The sequence below is a fragment of the Stegastes partitus genome, unplaced genomic scaffold (assembly GCF_000690725.1).
Source record: "Stegastes partitus isolate 25-593 unplaced genomic scaffold, Stegastes_partitus-1.0.2 Scaffold1112, whole genome shotgun sequence".
Classification (NCBI taxonomy): Eukaryota; Metazoa; Chordata; class Actinopteri; family Pomacentridae; genus Stegastes; species Stegastes partitus.
Window position 1 is genome coordinate 70,511 of NW_007578843.1, and position 21,658 is coordinate 92,168.

Sequence of the window (21,658 nt, forward strand, 5' to 3'; positions counted from 1 at the left end):
CTTTTCAGCGCTCCAAACGCTATTTTAAGGCATAGAAAACACCAAAGTTGTCCATTTCGCACCTTCACGTTTACAAACATATTGCTGCTTCACAATGTCTTCTAGTATGATAAATATGAAGGCAAACAGTGTTTGAAGTCACGTTGTGTGAAAGAATTCACAGGAGACAATGAATCACAGAAGTGGCCGTTTCCGCTCTCCAAACGCTGGTTTAAGGCATAAAAAACAGCAAAGTTGTTCATTTCGCACCTTCACGTTTACAAACATATTTCTGATTCACAATGTCTTCTCCTATGATAAATATGACGGCAAACAGTGTTTGAAGTCACGTTGTGTTAAGGAATTCACGGGAGACAGTGAATTACAAAAGTGGCCTTTTCAGCTTTTCAGTGCTCCAAACACTGTTTTTAGGCATAAAAAACAGCAAAGTTATGCTTTTTGCACCTTAATGTTTACAAACATATTTCTGCTTCAGGATGTCTTCTAGTATGATAAATTTGAAGGCAAGCAGTGTTTGAAGCCACTTTTTGTGAAGGAATTCACAGGAGACAGTGAATTACACAAGTGGCCATTTCAGCGCACCAAGCGCTGTTTTAAGGCGTTTCACAATGTATCATTTAGAAGCTTTTATCTACTCACCTACTGTAAACGTAGTGGCCACGAGTATATGGAGGACGTGAAGCTAACGTTGCACTGCGTTTCTGCTGCATAAACGTAGTGCAAACGCATCAAATTCGCAGTTTATTACATGGCTACGATACAGGAAAAACAACACTTAATAAGACAACTTTAACGGGAAATTCCTCAAATTTGTACGACAAGCTTTTGTGCTCACGTCTGTCTCCTTCGACGCAATGTATGATGGTCCATTTTGCTCAGTTGTCTTGTGGTCTGATGAAGCTGAACTGTTTCGCCTTAATGACCATCGTTACATTTGGACAAAAAAGGGGGAAGTTTGTAAGTCTGAGAACACCATCTCAACTGTGGAGTAAGGGGGTGGCAGCATCATGTTATGGGGGTGTTTTGCTGCAGGAGGGTCTGGTGCACTTCACAAAAGAGATGGCATGAGGACAGAACATTATGATGAAATATTGTAGCAACATCTCAAGACATCAGCCAGGAAGTTAAAGCTTGGGCACAAATGGGTCTTCAAATGGACAATGACCCTAAGCCAGGGGTGTCCAAATTTTTTGCAACGAGGGCCAGATTTGGTGTGGGGGCCGACCATTCAGCCTGACATTAAATACAAATGAACTATTTTATGAAATTTTTATAGCAAATGGCATACTTAATTTTTTTTTTTTCATTTTTCATTTTTTTTAAACCTAAATCACTCTGCCTTTCATATTTGAAGACCACATAAAATGAAGAAAAAGTCTCTCTGGAAAAAAAAACACTTTTGGGAAGAGTAAACATATCCAAGTTCATTTGAAACATTACATATTATTCACTTTTAAATGCTCACTGTAAACTTCTAAATTCAAAACAATGGCCAGTGCATATTCAAAACTGTGGTTTTGATCATCAGAAAAAAATCAATTCACTGAGATTTTAGAACTTATTTACCTCAGAGAACTAAACAAATAACTTGCCTGCACTAATGTGAAGGGTGATACTGAGATTTTGACTGCAGTACGTATTCCAGGTCTGGCTCAAAAACAGTTGTTTTGATGTGCAAGACGTCACGCAGGTGAGCGTCACTTAGTCTCGTCCTCACACGGCTCTTGTTAATGTTCATAACTGAGAATGTCTTCTCACATAAATACGTCGAGCTAAACAAGCTCAGCACTTTCTTAGCAAATGTTCGAATCTCATGGAACCTGCCTTCATCCAGCTGGCAGTATAAGTTGACAAGAGGGAGCTGTTGGTGTCGACTGCAACACTTGGCGTCACACTGCAGCTCAATGAGCTCCAGCTGCAGGTGGTCTGGAGCATCATCAGGGTCCACAGAGAAAGGCGAGGAAAAAAGCATGATCTCCTTTTCAATCGCTGCAAAATCCCGAAAGCGCTGCTGAAACTCCTCAACCAGAGATGAGATGTCTGCTGCATATCTTCTCATTTGCGCACTGATATGTTTCTGTTCGAAGCCTGTCATAAATTCCTGCAGCGATGGGAAATGTGTCGTATTAGGCTGCGCTTGTGACAGGTGCCTTTGGAAAAGTAGCACCTTGCTCTGAAAGGCTTTGATGTGTGAATAGAGTTGGCTTACCACTGCATTTTGCCCCTGAAGGCTTGTGTTCAGTGCATTCAGATGTCGTGTTATGTCAACTAAAAATCCCAAATCAGCCAGCCAAACAGGATAAGATAGTTCTGGCATTGGTTGCCCCCTTTTTGCCAAGAATTGTTCAATTTCCTTCCTAAGAGAGTAGAAGCGCTGCAGTGCAGACCCCTGACTGAGCCATCTTACATCGTTGTGATACACAACATCTCCGTATTCAGCCTGGATGTCGAGCAGAAACTGTTGAAACTGGTGGTGGCACAGGGCTTTGTAGCGAATATAATTAATAGCCTTTATCACCGGTTTCATGATTGTATTTCAGATGTTTGGCACAGAGAACTTGTTGATGAATAATACAGTGGAGTTTGATAGCTTTGCCTCCTTCTTCGCTGACTTTGTTATAGACAAGGGTTGATAATCCACTTCGCTTGTCAGTCATGGCAGGTGTGCCATCCGTAATAATCCCAGTGACTTTATTCCACTGTAGTTTCATGTCATCTACAGCGGAACAAACAGAAACAAAGAGATCTGTTCCTTTTGTTTGGTCCTTCAGGCTCTGGAGGTTAAGAAGCTCTTCACTCACGTTCATGTCATTGTCCAGTCCTCTCAAAAAAAACAAAAAGTCAAACTCCACTCCTTTTGCCTCAAACTGTCGCTTAATATCTAATGAAACGTCTTCAATTCTCCGTACCATAGTGTTACGAGCCAGGCAAACATTGGCAAACTCTTGGTTTCTTCTCAGGACAAATTCTCTCAACCATTTTCATCACACAGTCCTTAATAAACTCACCCTCAGTGAAAGGTTTGCAGTGCTTGGCGATCAGCGTTGCTACCTCGCAGCTTGCCTTTGTGGTATTTTCATTTGACTCACGGCTCTTGTGAAAAAGCGCTGCTGTGCCGTTAAAACAGCTTCCAGTTGCTTAAATTTTTTGCCGCGTTCGTTCCCAGTTAGCTTGTCGTACTTAGCATGTTTTGTCTGGTAGTGGCTCTTGATGTTGAATTCCTTGAAAACAGCCACAGTCTCTTGGCAAATTAGGCAGACACAGTTGTTTCGTGTTTCAGTGAAAAAATATTCCAATTTCCACTTATCCTGGAAGCGGCGGCCCTCGCTGTCCACTTTCCTTTTTTTAGTTACAGTCGCCATGTCAGAAGTGGGCTGGGCTGAAAGGACCACACAAGACCAAGGGTCACAGCGGTGAGGGTGCAGCCACAGGTCAACTGCCATCTTCTGGTGAAATGTAAATTAGCCTTTTTTCTACGGCTGTATTGTATCCTGTGGTCAACAGTGCGTCCGGGCCACATAGTATTGATTTTATGACAGAGGCTGTGGGCCGGTGAAAATTTGAACATGGGCCGCAATTGGCCCCCAGGCCGGACTTTGGACATGCCTGCCCTAAGCATACTACCAGATTAATTACAAAGAGACTTCAGGACAACAAAGTCAATGTTTTGGAGTGGCCATCACAAAGCCCTGATCTCAATCCTGGAGAAAATTTGTGGGCAGAGTTGAAATGGCGTGTGGAGCAAGTCTAACCCTAACCCTTTAGTCTGATTTAATGTCAGACAGTGAGAAAACAAACAAACAAACAAACAAACAAACAAACAAACAAACAAAACAGGTTATATGTCTTTTTATAGTATATAAAAACTTTTGGTTTTCTTTCTGGTTTTCTACTGTAAATATTTATTGAAGGATGTCAGAGAAAACAGAAAAATGAACAGTATTTCAGTTGCAAACAAAAAATAAAGCATACATGCACACAGTAATTGGTTAAAACACTAATAGACAACAAGATGTAATGAAAGGGAAATGCAATTTTAAGTATAGTGTTAGAACCCTCTTTATTGACATAAAAGTAACTTTACATTTAACTTTACTGTACTACAACTATGTCAGAACTCAACTGTACAACCCACCAGGAAGCAGCAGTGGAAACAAAGATATAAAGTGAATACAGACAGGCCCAATCCATTATAAAATTTATAGTATTTTTACTGGAGCAGTCTCTACCCACTTTACTCATCAAAAGTATGGAGAGTAGGGGAAAACAAGAAGACACATTGAGGAAGGAACAATGAAGTAGTACTTCACTAAAATGCCTGAACGTACTGTAGCTGCTGCCTCCAGCAGAGATGGCACACTCTTGCTATTATTGGAGCTAAACCACTTCATCAGTTACAAGACAATGTTACAAATAACAGTTGTGCAGGGCAGAGGTTTGCAAAGCTCTTACCCTTGTGCATCACTGTTCAGTATTGATCCATACTAGGCCACACACAGGCAAAAAGGTATATTCTGCCAAGAAGGTTATGTTTTCATTACCGTCTGTCTGTCAGCAGGACTATGCAGAAACTACCAAGCTCATTTTTACAAAACTTGGTGGGCATGTGGAGCAAGGGCAAAGAGAGAGCCCATTAAATTTTGGTGCAGATCTGATGTGAGATTCAAGATCGGATGTCACAGAAGATTATACGATTAGCCTTGGTGGCAGTTTGTGCCCTCCGAGTGCTCTTCTAGTTTTTTAACTGTCATCAGCTTGAAGCATCTTCTCAATCTCTTGATCCCACTGGTCGTCTTTGTTGTCTGACTCAGTCACCACCTCGTACTCCTGAAGTTCTTGCTGCAGTTCCTTCTCCCAATCTGCTGACTCATCTACATGGAAAGATTTTGAGGAAAACAATTATTTACTATGATTTTCACAGATTAAATTTGTAAATTTACAAGACATTAATTTGGATATTAAAAACTAAGTCAGATCCATCTATCCATCATCTATACACCGCTTTATCCTCTGTAGGGTCATCAATGGGGCAGGAGCTTATCCCAGCAGACTCAGGGTGAAGGCAGGTTCACCTGGACAGGTAACCAGTTGTTATAAAAATTCAGTGTTTTATGTTATGAGTCAGTGCTCTTTGTCCAACTTTTGAAATACAGAAGGCCGTGAAAGATAGCGTGCACAGAACTTGCAAAAAGTAACCAAGCCTGTGGCTCAGCAAATGGGAGCAGAGGAGATATCTGTTGTATGCCTGTATAAATGCTACATTTCTTTACTCTGATGTCACTTGTTCTTTTTATGCCTGTATAAATGCTACAACTTTTCTTGACTTGGTAGTCACTTGTTCAGACTCTGTGCTGTACATGTTGCTCCTTGCTGCAAGTAAAACTTTGCTTTGACTTAAGAGACGACTCTTTGTATTGATTTGGAGCAGTTAGGGCTCCACTGAAGAATTTTCCTAAGAGTTTTTGGTCCTTCGAGCCGGATCCCAATATCCCTCCTTTGGACAGGTTTGGGGCCGAAACTGTACACGGGGGAGTCTGGGACTCCTGAAAGAAGGACCTCCATCTTGAATTAGACGTTCAGAGAGGCCAGCCACCACTGTCCGGAGGAGGGTGACGGGATTTCAAGAACAAGTTAAGAGTCGTCACAAGTCATAGGGAGGCCTAGTTTTCTTGGTCTCTTTCCAAGATACACTCAAGGAAGGTAGTTATTCAGTATAACCTAACGGTGGCAACAACCTGTTAGTTTGTGGATACCTAACGGTGGCAATGAAGCAAAGGTTTCACTGACAGGACCAGTTGCTTGGGTGAACTCCATACAAACTGGCTGGCTACTGGAGGGGAACTGGGTTCCTTATCGTGGTGGGGGAGTTTGTGTGCCCGAATGATCCTAGGAGCTATGTTGTCCGGGGCTTCATGCCCCTGGTAGGGTCACCCAAGGCAAACAGGTCCTAGGCGACGGGACAGACAAAGGGCAGTTCAAAAACCTCTATGACAAGAAAAAGAACAAGGAAGGAGACGTCGCCCGGTATGGCGCAGCCGGGGCCCTACCCTGGAGCCAGGCCTGGGGTTGGGGCTCGAACGCAAGCGCCTGGTGGTCGGGCCTCTGCCCACGGGGCCCGGCCGGGCACAGCCCGAAAGGCTGACGTGGGCCCGCCCTCCTGCGGACCCACCACCCGCAGAGGGAATCATAGGGGTCGGGTGCAAAGAGGACTGGGTGGCGGCCGGGGGGGGCTGCCTCGGCGACCTGGTCCGCGCACACAGCCTCTGGTTGTTGGGACGTGGAACGTCACCTCACTGGGGGGGATAGAGCCTGAGCTTGTGCGGGAGGTTGAGCGATATCGACTAGACATAGTCGGCCTCACCTCCACGCACAACCTGGGCTCTGGAACCCAACTCCTGGAGAGAGGCTGGGCGCTCCATTTCTGTGGCGTTGCCCGCGGGGAGAGGCGGTGGGCTGGAGTGGGCTTGCTCATTGCCCCCCAGCTCAGCCGCCACGTGTTGGAGTTTACCCCGGTGAACGAGAGGATCGCGTCCCTACGCCTCCGGGTTGGGGACAGGTCTCTCACTGTTGTTTCGGCCTANCAGTATATTGGCAATATATCAACTTCAATATTCTGTAATTTAATTCATTTTGACTATAAAATCAACTTTGTATTTTTACAGTTTATAGTATGTAATTCTACAAAACAGTCATTTACTGTAATTTTACGGTATCCGTCTGGAAACTTTGCTGCCAGTATTTTTACCATTTTTTTTACATATTTTTGAGTACAGTAAATTTACAGAGATATACCTGAAAGATATCCTTCTTTAATGCTTTTTTAACATAATATGACTGTTAATTTACAGTATATTGAACATTTGTCAACTTGAATATAATGTATTTTAATTAATTTTGACTGTAAAATCTGCTCCGTATTTTTACAGTTTATAGTATGTAATCTTGCAAAACAGTTATTTACTGTAATTTTACGGTATCCGTCTGGAAACTTTGCTGCCAGTACTTTTACTGTTTTTTTACAGATTTTTTTTTTTTTTACAGTGCATGAACAGTACTGTTTGAAGAAGTGTTGAGGATAGAGACAAATAAAACAATAAAACAACAATAAAAATGGGATCTTCTGAGAGTACAATCACAGGAGATGCCAAATGCATGCAACAAATTGATCCAAAATCAACAAAACACTTTTAAAAATGGCAAAAGAAATACGATTTTGAAGGTAAATTGGATGAAAAAAAATGTAAAAAATTAGTATGTAAAATAGAAAAAGAATGTGGAGGAAGAGAAGACAAAAAGAAAAAAGAAGGCTGGCAGGAAGCAAATAAATGGCAGCAACCTGCAGCTCTTTCATACCTCTGCTGCGGCTCCTTGTGGCTATGGAAACTAAATGAGTATTTAATTTAAATAAATTTTTTTCAGTTCGTTAGTTTTTAAAATGCAATTGTGAATTTGAAGATTATGGTGATCTTGCAACCTTAAAATAAAATGTGATTTTTTTGTCGCTCAAAACTTGCATCACACTTGCTGCTGAGCGACACCCACCAATGTTGCCAATTTGGTGACTTGCTCACTAAATCTAACAACTTTCCAAATCCTCTTGGCGACTTTTTTATTTTATTCTATTTTTTGTCAAAAGTGACTAGCGACAAATCTAGCAACTCTTTCTGGTGGTAATGGAATTTTTTCTGGTGTTTTAGAGACTCTGATATGAAAACACGTATAGTTCAGCGAGCAGCGGTGCTGCCATGAGCTCCTCCCGTCCCAAAGCGCCCACAGGCGTTTAGGAGTCTGGTCAGCAGTCCCAGCTGCAGGCAGCAGAACAACCAGCCAGCATTTTGACTTTGCTGCAGGTGGATAATTCAAGTCCGGCTTTCGATTTCATAAATACGAGGAGGACTCAAATAGACATTGAGTATTTTATTTGAAAGTAAACTTTAACCCAGCGTCTTTTTTTCGGAGTTCAAAATGTTTTTGTTGCACGCAGAAATAAAATTTTGTTTTCTCTGTAGTAGTTCATTAATTTCATAAATGCAAAACACTATAGTTATTTTCTTTTATATATACATAGCATTAACGTAAAAACGATATTTGCAGTGTTATCTTCATTTTAGATGTCAAAAGGGTTTTGTGGCTCCCGGTGTTTTCTTTTCTGTGGGAAACGGGTCCAAATGGCTCTTTGAGTATTGAAGATTGCTGACCCCTCTATAGCAGGGGTCGGCAATCTTCAATACTCAAATACCTCAATACTCAAATACTCCTGCTATAGAGGGAGGGGTAGAGGCAGAGGCAGAAGCAGAGGAGCTCATCGACGAGGGCCAAAAAAACCACAAGATGACGTATGCTATCAGTGCAACAGAGCAGGCCATTATGCCAGAGATTGCCACAAAGAAGAAAGCAGATCATGACCACATGCCAAATACAAAACCTGAGGTATGGAAGCAGGAAAATGACTCCTATGATGATTTAAAAAAAAACAAAAAAAAACTTAAAGTATTACTGAAATAGAAGTACATTATGTAACAGCATGTGAAATTCTAAAACTAGATGTAAAATCTGAAGTGCAACTAAATGTGAGAGGCAAACAAATGACATTCCTGTGTGATTCAAGTGCTGTCTCAACTGTGATCAAACAAACAGAATTTCCAAAAATGAAAGCCACAGGTGAAAACAGCAAATGGCACTTCGCATGTGGAACAATACACAGAACCATTAAGAATAATTGACCCACAGACAGGAAAATCCTGTGTCACAGCAATTCTGTTATCCTCACTTCCTGACAGTTTATGGGCTACAAGTAAGACAGATGTAGGGTTAATTAAAGAATGCATACCAGTGAAAATTAAACCTACAGGCTCTCATAGGCCATATCAACGTTAAAACGAGAAGCAAAAAAAGGTACTAAAAGCACAATAGAGGGCTTGCTTATAGCAGGTGTTTTAGTCCAATGTGATGATTCATCATGCAATACACCATTGTTTCCAGTTAAAAAGGCAGCTCCTTCCACTGGCAGGAGGATGGTTCAAGATTTGCAAGCAGTAAACAAAGCAGTTGAAGCCAGTGCACCGAATGTGTCCCATCCAAATATGTTGCTAAATGAACTAAAACCAGAAAATACCATTTTTTTTAGTGTTACTGACTTCAGTAATGCATTTTTCTCCATTCCACTAGACCAACACTCACAGTTTTGGTTTGCATTCATGTTTGAAGGTCAGCGTTACACCTGCGCCAAACTGCCACAGGGCTATACAGAATCTCCAACTATTTTTGCATTTTTGCTCAGACTATAGCTGCATGTGTAGGGAAATCTGAACCACAATGTGATTTTCAAGTGTTAACATATGTTGATGACATCGTAACTGCTTCTAAAGATTTTTTAAAGCTCCTAGCTCAGCAAGGTCATAAGGTTAGCAAAGACAAATTACAATTATGGCAACCTGAATTTTTTTTATTTAGGCCATAAAATCACTGGCCATGGCAGAGAAATTGTATAGGACGGAAAATATGCCATATGAAGCGTACCTAAAACACAAACTAAAGCCCAAGTGATGTCATTTCTTTAAATGACAGGCTATTGCAGAAATTGGATTTGTCTATTGTTGATCCACTACAGAAATTAACGTTTGGTCAACCACTGGCTATGAAAGATCAGGTCCAGTGGACACCTGAGGCCGAAGACGCCTTTACCACACTCAAGCAAACATTGACAACAACAGGTGTTCTTCAACTTCCAAATTATACAAAACCTTTTATCCAAATGGTAAACTGTAAAGCAGGCCATATGACTTCAGTGCTGATGCAATCCTATGGAGATAAAATGAAACCAGTAGCCTACTATTCCTCTAAATTAGACTGCGTGTCCAGAGCACTTTCACCGTGCCTACAAGCAGTGCATGATGCATGGCTACCATCCTCTCTGCCTCACACATCACCTTAGAGAGATGTATGGGTTTAAACCCAGCCACACTCCTCCCAACTGCTGAGGACGGCGACCCTCATGACTGTGTCGCAGTGGTAGAAGCAGCTGTTTTACCCAGACCAGATCTCATAGATGCACCGTTGACTAAGATTTGAAAGTCTTCGCAGATGGATTTTGCACGAAACAAAAAGACGGCACAAACGCAACAGGTTATGCAGTAGTTACACAAAATGAAGTCGTAGAAGCAATGCCACTTCCTCAACATCTGTCAACACAAGCGGCAGAATTAATTGCATTAACTGCTGCATGCAAACTCGCCGCAGGCAAAACTATCACCATTTATACAGACAGCCAATATGCTTTCTCCACAATAACTACTTTTGCAGCACAGTGGAACAGGAGAGGTATGGTTACTTCTACAGGTAAACCAATTAACCATCAAGAGTTACTTAGGAACCTCCGAGCTGCTGTACAACTCCCTAAGAAAATAGCTATCTGCAAGTATGCTGCTGTTACGGCCCCTGCTGGCCGCGTGGTCTGAGTAAGTGGATGGGTGTCTGACGATGTCACTGTTTTCTTCCGAGGTAATCAGCTGATCCAGCCTTTTAATTAACCTGATTGCGAGCACCTGGACCCGGTGCATGGATGGAGTTAAAAGCGTGGCTGATCGGCGTCTCTCGCTCTCTGCTTCTTGGCCAGCGTCTGTATCTTTTGTTTGCAGTACCACATCACCACACACTACACACATTCACATGGACACCACAGATCATACTGACCAACACACCTCATACCGGTATTGTTACATTTCTTTGTTTAAATAAATATACATTTTTTGTTTAAGTTCGGACTCCGTCTCTCCGTTTTTGTCATCGCCTTTGAGCCAGGTCATGACAGCTGTGCACACATCTAACAAAGACCCTATTTCCAAAAGCTGACCGCACAGCCAAACTACCAGCTCAACAAACATATAAAGAACAATGTTTATTAACACCAGAGACACTAGACACTGAACTACTAAAAGAAATGCAAAATAACGCTTCAAAAAGTGAAAAACACAGGTGGTATAACCACCACTGCAAACCAGATAATGACAACCTCTTCAGGTGACCTGAAGGAAAACTTGTTCTCCCATCCTGTCTCCACAAACACACAGTGATTGTGAGCCATGGGCACAGCCATGTCTCAACAGGAGGGATGGTGAGGATGGTAGAACAACAGTTTAAGACTTTTGGATATTCAAAATACTCAAAAAAATTTTTTGATAGATGTCTAATCTGTGCAAAAAACAAAAGTCAGGGAGCTATGACGAAAAGAGGACAATTTCCCAAACCTCAACACCCATTCCAACACCTATGCATGGATTTTATTGAATTAAACAAATGCGAAAGAAAAAAGTGGTGCCTCATAATAATAGACCTATTTTCTAAATGGATAGAAGCACACTCATGCATGTCACCAGATGTCACAACAGTAGCAAAGATACTGGTAAGAGANGAGGGGCGGATGGAGCGTGAGATTGACAGACGGATCGGTGCAGCGTCTGCAGTGTTGCAGTCGCTGTACCGGACCGTCGTGGTGAAGAGGGAGCTGAGCAAGGCAGCAAAGCTCTCGATTTACCGGTCAATCTACGTTCCAACCCTCACCTATGGTCATGAGATTTGGGTAATGACCGAAAGAACGAGATCGCGGATACAAGCGGCTGAAATTAGTTTCCTCCGCAGGGTGGCCAGGCGCTCCCTTAGAGATAGGGTGAGGAGCTTGGTCACACGGGAGGAGCTCGGAGTAGAGCCGCTGCTCCTCCACATCGAAAGGAGCCAGCTGAGGTGGCTCGGGCATCTGTTTCGGATGCCTCCTGGACACCTCCCTGGGGAGGTGTTCCGGGCGCGTCCCACCGGGAGGAGGCCTCGGGGAAGACCCAGGACACGTTGGAGAGACTACGTCTCTCGACTGGCCTGGGAACGCCTGGGGGTCCCCCCGGAAGAGCTGGAGGATGTGTGTGCGGATCGGGAAGTCTGGGCGGCTCTGCTCAGGCTGCTGCCTCCGCGACCCGACCCCGGATAAGCGGGAGAAGATGGATGGATGGATGGACATTGCAATCCATTTTAAAAATAAAGTCTTTCTGCATAAAAATGGGCTTTAAAAGACAAAATCCCTGAGAGGAAAAAAACAAAAATCTAAAGGTTTATTGTGCAGAAATTACACCTTGAGTCCTCACATCCTTTCAATGACTGGTGTGGGCCTTCATGCTGCAGATCTTCTCAAATCTGGGTCGCAGTATTGAGATTGCCACTCTGAGTTTATTTTCAACGTCCAGTTTTGATCTTTATTTTGTTTTGATTGAGGCCACAGAAGAAAAACCTATCTCACAAAGGTAGGATGTGGCAAAAGGAAGAAGCATGGCCAGGGCTCTCCTATCTAGCAGTGGGTAATCTTTCTCCACTCCAATCCAAAATGCAGCCAGTGTCTTTGACTGAAACTGCAGTCTCAGTGTTGAATCAGAGGTGACATCAATGAACTGTTCCTCTGATGTGCTGAAGTCGGCAGGTAGTGTTGCACTGAAGGGGTCACGGATCCAAACATATTCTCTGGGATCCTGCATCAGGAAATATTTCTGGAAATGTTTGTGAAGGGCAGAGATGCGTGCTTCAATGCATGGGATCTCTGTGTTCTGCAGCTTGTTGTCTTGAAGAAATGATTTCAGGTTCTCAAATGAGTCCACATTTCCATCTTGCACTCGCTTCAGCCACATCTCCAGTTTTCTGATGAATGATGCGATTTTATCTGCCAGATGTGGGAGGTGTGTATTTGTGCCCTGTAACTGCAAACTCACTTCTTTGAGTTTCTGAAACATGTCACTGAGGTATGCAAGTTTCATGAGGAACTTGGTACAGCTAAAATTGTGGGCAAGATCACTGCCCTCCTCCTTCAAAAAGATGCGGATTTCATCTTGCAGCTCGAAGACCCTGGACAGCACCTTCCCCCATGACAGCCATCGCGACTCGTTGTGAAACAGAACAGCTGTGTGGTCGGAGCCCATTTCCTCGCACAGTGCCGAAAAAATGCGGGCGTTCACAGGGCGTGTTTTTATATAGTTGACTGTGGCAATAACGTTGGTCATGACATCGTTCAGCTCGGGACTCAACTGTTTCGATGCCAGTGCTCCACTGTGTATCATGCAGTGCGTCCACTGCACATCGGGGGAGACGCGCTTGATGAGCGCTTGCAGCCCTCCCCGTTTCCCAGCCATAGTCTGTGCCCCGTCTGTGCAGATCCCCACACAGTCCTCCCATCTCAGAACGGCCTCTTTCAAGTAAGTAAGTCAGTTATTCTAAACAGTTCTTCTGCTGTGGCTCTGCCGGTAATTTGTTTGCAGAAAAGCAGTTCCTCCCTCATGTAATCTCCGTCTATGAATCTGACATAAGTTATCAATAAACAGCCTTTGTTACTGTCGGTAGCTTCATCCATCTGCAGAGAAAAGCGGCTGCCACGCACCTTATTATTAAGCTGCTCCTCTATGTCCTTTGACATGTCATAAATGCGCCTGTCGATGGTGTTGCTGGACAGAGGAATAGCACTCAGTTTGCTGGCTGCAGAGTCATCAAGCATCGGGCAGGGAACTATTAATTCCTCCGCTATTGTGTGCGGCTTTTTACACTGCGCCACACGGTAGGCAACTTTATATGAGGCGAGTTGAGTGTTTGCCGGCGCGGATGCAGCTTTGGTAAAGGCAGCCTGCGGAGCATGGCAGTTTACGAGTTTTTTTACGAAAAACTCAACTGGCTTGTCTGTGCTCTGGATGTTTGGTCTCCAAGTGGCGTCTTAGCTTATTCGGCTTCAAGCTGTCACAAGCTAGCACTTTAAGACAGACCACACACTGCGGTCTCTCCTCATTACCCACCGTTGTACAGGTGAAGCCGAAAGCTAAATATGTGTCATCATATCTTCTCTTCTTTGTTGTGGAAGATAATTGCGTGGGCTTGGGCAGTGCTTCATCCTCTGATTTACNGAAAAGAGGACAATTTCCCAAACCTCAACACCCATTCCAACACCTATGCATGGATTTTATTGAATTAAACAAATGCGAAAGAAAAAAGTGGTGCCTCATAATAATAGACCTATTTTCTAAATGGATAGAAGCACACTCATGCATGTCACCAGATGTCACAACAGTAGCAAAGATACTGGTAAGAGAGATAATTCCCAGGTTTGGCATCCTAGAGAAATTATACAGTGACAATGGCACACATTTTGTAAATGAAGTTATAACTAAAGTAGGACAGTGATTAACTATAGACCTAAAAAATCATTGTGCGTACCATCCACAATCAGCTGGATTAGTTGAAAGAAATAACGGCACACTAAAATCCAGACTGTGCAAATGCATGGAAGAAACAAGGAAAAGGTGGATTTATTGTGTACCATTAGCTTTACAGAGTATGAGAATTACACCTACAACAGGAGGGTAAAGGCCATTTGAAATAATATTTGGAAGATCATATAAAATACCACAATTCAAATTCACCTATGATATTGGAAAAAATGAGAAAATGACGTTGGCAGATTATAGGAAGACCATGCTAACCAAAAGAGAAGTTGTCTCTTCTGTTATTCCACCTACAGGAACACCAAACAATCCAGCTGGGCTGGAGGTGAAAGCACGTGACTGGATCGTCCTAAAAGTCATTAGAAGGAAGCCCTGGTCATCTCCAAGGTGGGAGGGACCTTATCAAGTACTCCTAACCACCCCACCGCCATCAAAATCGCTGAAAGAAAATCCTGGGTTCATCTTTCCCACTGCAAAAGGACACAAGTCAGTCTCACAGATTCATAGAGAGAAGTCTGGGCTAAAAAAGGGAGCTGAGGACAATAGGTGCAATTGTCTCAAACCCAGTGAAGAATTGACAACTCGTGATTCTATACTTAGGAGACAGACTTCTACTTTTTGCAGGAAGGGAGGATGCCACCACCGACTGATGACGAGAGGCAGCGAGACCACAGGAGACCACGCTGGCTTCAATGTCAACAGTGTGAGTTGTTTACATGTGCATTCCTAATCATTATCCTAGTTGTAGCATTACTGCAATGGTTACTGATAATATACAATAAAGAGGAACTTGACCGATCACGTAGACATGAGATAGACCATGCGAGTGAACATGACAGTTTGTGGTACCAGACAGCAGTTCAAATTATCCAGACAACACACAAATCAGAGCTGTTATGTGTGTTCTAAATTACCTCATTCTGCTTCAACCAGCCCCATCCTCACACCATTGCCCGCTCAAGTAAATGCCACATTGAGTGTGTTCATGGGAGAAACATACTCTATTAATGGCACAAACAACATGACAGTGCCAAAACAGAAGTATAATTGGGTCAGTAATTGGACAACAATACATTCTTGATGGCCCGGCGCATTCTCTAAAAGAACAAATTTGACTGTAACTGGGGGAGTCATGAGCCATGGATATGGGAAAGTGGCACCACAGGCGCCTCTTTTCATGCAGACATACTGTCTGGATAGCTCAGATGTAAATTTGGGGAATTATACCATTTGTCAGATTACAATCCCGGCAGCCTGTAAGATCTGCAGATCAAGCAATGACCTGTCCTATGAACAGTCTGGCGAGTACCTAGTGGGGGGTGACAATGTGTTTGTGCTGACAATCAATTTGACTGCCCTTAACCTGAAAGACACTGATGTGACAATTTATGCACCATATGACGGAGGGGACGGTTGCCCTACCAATATGGTCTGGGTATGTGGTAAATGCAGTTCCCTCTACCTACCTAAAGGTTGGTGTGGGCACTGTCACCTTGCCTATCTGATTTCTGCCGTCCAAATTTATTCGGATCTAATGCATAATCCACATGTTCAGTCAGCACGAACCAATCGTGGCAGAGTCTCCGCTGACACCAGACTTGGTTCTGGGTTTTTCCCATGGTATGGTGTTGTGAGCAATGCATATGAAATCAATGGACTGGCTGTTGACTTAAGAGAACCCGACAGCCCTGGTGGATGAAGGATTTCAGGCCCTGACTCCTGAACTGAGAGCCCTCAGACTGATGACTTTACAAAATAGAATGGCATTAGATTTGCTGCTAGCTGAACAAGGGAAAAAACCTGTGCAGTAATTGGTGACTCATGACGCCCATGGATCCCAGATGTGTCTCAAAACTTAACCTCCCTGCATGACCATCTCAGAGACCTACGAGAACAGATGAAAAAGAGAGATTCTCGAGATGAGTCTAGTTGGGATCTGTGGAGTTGGCTTAAGTCATGGACCATGTTGTAAGGAAATTTGCTATACCGATGATAGCTGTACTGATCCTCTTTTGTCTGTTTACAGCATGTGTCATACCGTCTCTCAGAGGCATGATATCTAGAGCTATTGATTCCACAGTAGCGCAGTATGTTCTGGTCCAGGAGGACACTGACCATCCTGTCGACTCATCCGATGAAGAAGACCAAGTGTAAATAGAATGTGAAGTGAACCTTTTATGATCTCTCTTCTGAAAATCTAACGAAGTGTAAGTGAGTGATTTATCAAGGGATGTACTGTTGTGGTTGTGGTTTTGTTGTTGTGTGGCACTCAGCTGATCTCTCTCTCTCTCCCTCCTTAGCTGAAGTGCCGAGGGGCGGAGACCTCTGGAGCGCGGGTTTCCCGGCACACCTGCAGCTTGTTCTGCCTAAATCACCAACTACTTAAGCCACTCTCTCCTTGTTCTCAGTGCCGGAATATTCTCTTGTCGATGTCGCAGAACACTCAGGCTCCCAGAGATCTCTAGCTCCTCACCTCGCGTAGTTCTCCAGTGTTTTGTCTCGAGTTCGTAAGTTTTGGTGCTTCGTCACTTTTTCTGTTGTACTTTGTTCCCTGGTCTTTTTCCCAGTTGTCTGGTGATTTTTGGTTTCGATGTTCTGTTGTTACTTTTTCCTCTAGAGAGTGTTTTTCGTTGCTACTTTGTACATACGAGTTTTTGTGAAAGTCATTTTTTGTAAATAAACATTTTTGTATTCAACTCTGCAACTGGGTCCTCGTCTCCATTGACTGGCACGTAACATGTACATCCATTCAGGAATGATTTTATCTTAATAATGATCATATATAACCACATATACTCTTTTGTGTATTTCTCTTCTTTTTCCTCTTTCTCAACACACTCTCTAATCGTATATCTCTCCTTTTCATTTTTCATGTCACCTCCTGAGATGCTGACACGCTCCACGTTGCTGAGAGACAGCAGGACGATGTGGATGGTTTCCCCAAATGACTATACCTGTCATTGGGTTTTTGTGTCCACGTGTGAAGGCATCCGGATAACAAAGAACATAAATCATAAACAGGAGGGAATGTTATAAAAATTCTGTGCTCAGCAGATGGGAGCAGCTGTTGTGTGCCTGTATAAATGCTACATTTCTTTAGTCTGATGTCACTTGTTCTTTGTATGCCTGTATAAATGCTACAATGTTTCTTGACTCGGTAGTCACTTGTTCAGACTCTGTGCTGTTGTTAGGAAAATTTTTCAGTGAGTCCTAACTGCTCCAAATCAATACACAGAGTCGTCTCTTAAGTCAAAGCAAAGTTTTACTTGCAGCAAGGATCAACATGTGCAGCACAGAGTCTGAACAAGTGACTAACTGAAAGCACGAAGCATTTGTTCTTATATACAGAAAACAGAAGACAACCTCCCGCAAATGTGTGTGTGCGTAGGCATGGTGTTTTGACTACCTGGTTAGATGTCTTGTCCTTCTGTCACACGAACAAGGTGAAATAGAGGCAATGAACATTTACAGCATTCTCATACTTTTCACAAAGATCATTGGATCCTAACATAGCATTATTCAAACATTCCCTCCTGTTTATGATTACAATGTGCTTTGTTTTCAAATACTTTCACATGTGGACACAAAATCTCCAAGACAGATAGTAACATTAGGGGAAACCATCCACATCGTCCTGCTGTCTCTCAGCGACGTCTCATGTGGAGCGTGTCAGCATCTCAGGAGGCGACATGAAAAAACCGGAGAGAGATGAATGATTAGAGAGTGTCAAAGAGGAGAAACACAAAAATTATATTCATGATGAACATGTAGTTATATATAATCATCATCATTAGACAGATTAAAATAGAGGAAATAAAAAAAATCATTCTTGAATGTGTGTACATCCCTTGATAGCATCACTCACTTACACTTTGTTAGATCAGCAATTTCTGAGGTTTCCACCAAAGGAATCAATAAAGTTCCATTCTATTCTATTCTATTTTCATAAGAGAGATCATAAAAGGTTCACTTCACATTCTATTTACACTTGGTGTTCTTCATTGGATGAGTCGACAGGAGGGTCAGTGCCCTCCTGGATCAGAACATACTGTGCTACTGTAGAATGAATAGCATTATTAATCATAGCTCTGAGACACGGTATGACACATGTAGTGAACAGATTTAAACCAACTCCACAGATCCAGATTTGTCTGGAGAATCTCTCTTTTTTATTTGTTCTAGTAGGTGTTCAAGATGGTCATGCAGGGATCAGATAGGTAAGTGACAGTGCCCACACCAACCTTTAGGTAGGTAGAGGTAAGTGTGTTTACCACATATCCAGACTATATTGGTAGGGCAGCCGTACCCTCCCTCATATGGTGCATAACTTGTCACATCCATGTCCTTCAGGTTGAGGGCAGTCAAATTAACTGACTGTCTAACCCACAAACGCATTGTCATGTTGTTTGTGCAATTAATCGAGTGTCTTTCTCCCATGAACACATTTAATGTGGCATTTACTTGAGCGGACCATGGTGTGAGGATGGGGCTAGTTGGAGTGGAATGAGGTAATTTAAAACACACATAACAGCTCTGATTTGTGTGTTGTCTGGATAATTTGAACTGCTGTCTGGTACCACAAATTATCAGGTTCACCCACATGGTCTGTCTCATGTCTATGTGATTGGTCAAGTCCTTCTTTATTGTATATTATCAGTAACCATTGCAGTAATGCCACAACTAGGATAATGATTAGGGATGCACATGTAAACAACTCACACTGTTGACATTGAAGCCAGCGTGGTCTCCTGTGGTCTCGCTGCCTCTCGTCATCAGTTGGTGGTGGCATCCTCCCTTCCTGCAAAAGGTAGAAGTCTGTCTCCTAAGTATAGATTCACGAGTTGTCAATTCTTCACTGGGTTTGAGACAATTGCACTTATTGTTCTCAGCTCCCTTTTTTAGCCCAGACTTCTCTCTATGAATCTGTGAGACTGACTTGTGTCCTTTTGCAGTGGGAAAGATGAACCCAGGATTTTCTTTCAGCGATTTTGATGGCGGTGGGGTGGTTAGGAGTACTTGATAAGGTCCCTCCCACCTTGGAGATGACCAGGGCTTCCTTCTAATGACTTTTAGGACGATCCAGTCACGTGCTTTCACCTCCAGCCCAGCTGGATTGTTTGGTGTTCCTGTAGGTGGAATAACAGAAGAGACAACTTCTCTTTTGGTTAGCATGGTCTTTCTATAATCTGCCAACGTCATTTTCTAATTTTTTCCAATATCATAGGTGAATTTGAATTGTGGTATTTTATATGGTCTTCCAAATATTATTTCAAATGGCCTTTACCCTCTTGTTGTAGGTGCAATTCTCATACTCTGTAAAGCTAATGGTACACAATAAATCCACCTTTTCCTTGTTTCTTCCATGCACTTGCACAGTCTGGATTTTAGTGTGCCGTTATTTCTTTCAACTAATCCAGCTGATTGTGGATGGTACGCACAATGATTTTTTAGGTCTATAGTTAAGCACTGTCCTACTTTAGTTATAACTTCATTTACAAAATGTGTGCCATTGTCACTGTATAATTTCTCTAGGATGCCAAACCTGGGAATTATCTCTCTTACCTGTATCATTGCTACTGTTAGAGCCCAGAGAAGGCACAAACATATTTAAAAAGGGAACACGGGGAACGAGGGTAGTTTTAACTTTCATGTGTTTTAATATAAAAACAATTTGAAAAAAAATGAATGAACTCCCAATCACCCCGTGCCCCCCAAAAAAACAACCAAAGTCACAACTCAAAGGTGGACCCGGCAGGTCGGCCAAATAAAACAAAAAGATGCGGCACCGGGCCAACCCTATACAGGGCCGTTGAAGCCGGTTCCAACACCGAACTAAAAGAAATCACACCAACCTAAGTCCAAGGAACGAAAACTGGCTGGCCGATCCCACCGGGTCAAACAATCCAAAAATCAAGAGGAAAAGATGCCAGGCCGGCATCAGGGAAGGCTGCCAACGTGTCAGTTGGGCTACGAGTGCGCACACGGGTCCGAGGCACGTCGCATCTAGGTGGAGCCTGTAGGGAAGCTGGTTAGGAGGCAAGAACAAGAGAGAGAACAGAACAGAAAGCCAGCCTATTTATAGGCGGAGCAGTAACTGTCAATTACCGTTAAAAAAACTGAGCTAAACATGCTCCCCTGAAAAAATACTAAAATGTACAAAAAACAAGCTCCAACAAACATAGAGCGGGGGTAAATTATGCTAAACTGAAGAAAGGGTAAAAAATGTGCCCCCAGCACATAACAGCTACTGTTATAGCATCTGGTGACATGCATGGGTGTGCTTCTATCCATTTAGAAAATAGGTCTATTATTATGAGGCACCACTTTTTTCTTTCGCATTTGTTTAATTCAATAAAATTCATGCATAGGTGTTGGAATGGGTGTTGAGGTTTGGGAAATTGTCCTCTTTTCAGTCTCACAGCTCCCTGACTGTTGTTTTTTGCACAGATTTAACATCTATCACAAAACTGTTTAGAGTAATTTGAATATCCAAAAGTCTTGAACTGTTGTTCTACCATCCTCACCATCCCTCCTGTTGAGACATGGCTGTGCCCATGGCTCACAATCACTGCATTTTTGTGGAGACAGGATGGGAGAACAAGTTTTCCTTCAGGTCACCTGAAAAGATTGTCATTATTTGGTTTGCAGTGGTGGTTATACCACTTGTGTTTTTCCTTTTTTGCATCATTATTTTACATTTCTCTTAGTAGTTCAGTGTCTAGTGTCTCTGGTGTTAATAAGATTGTTCTTTATACGTCTGTTGAGCTGGTAGTTTGGCTGTGCAGACAGCTTTTGCGTTGCCAATGGCAATAGGATCTTTGTTAGATGTGTGTGTAGATTTGCTAGGTAGAATTAATATGGCAGATTGTCTGTCCTGTACAATTTCTCAACCATGGCCAGTGATTTTCTGACCTAAATATTCAACCGCAGATTGCCATAATTGCAATTTGTCTTTGACCTTACTGAGCTAGGAGCTTTAAAACGGATAGAGTGTCTGTTTTACAACTGTCTTCATCTTTAGAAGCAATTAAGATATCATCAACATAGGTTAACACTTAAAAATCAGATTGTGGTTCAAATTTCCCTACACATGCAGCTATAGTCTGAGCAAAAATAGTTGGAGATTCTGTATAGCCCTGTGGTAGTCTGGAGTAGGTGTAATATTGACCTTCAAACGTGAATGCAAACCAAAACTGTGAGTGTTAGTCTAGCGGAATGGAGAAAAATGCATTACTGAAGTCAGTAACACTAAAGATGGTATTTTCTGGTTTTAGTTCATTTAGCAACATATTTGGATGGGGCACATTTGGTGCTCTGGCTTCAACTGCTTTGTTTACTGCTTGCAAATCTTGAACCATCCTCCAGCCAGCAGAAGGAGCTGCCTTTTTAACTGGAAACAATGGTGTATTACATGGTGA

General features: G+C 42.7%; 1 protein-coding gene across 1 annotated transcript in view; it reads right to left on the reverse strand.

Moving 5' to 3' along the window:
• Nucleotides 1-4,041: 4,041 nt before the first annotated feature.
• The window catches only part of LOC103368003 (synapse-associated protein 1-like), a 35,178-nt gene continuing 17,561 nt past the window's right edge, over nt 4,042-21,658 (reverse strand). Inside the window, exon 10 of the mRNA XM_008296226.1 lies at nt 4,042-4,871. Coding sequence (XP_008294448.1) covers nt 4,741-4,871 — 131 coding nt within the window. The 3' untranslated portion in view covers nt 4,042-4,740. The remainder of the gene's footprint in view (nt 4,872-21,658) is intronic.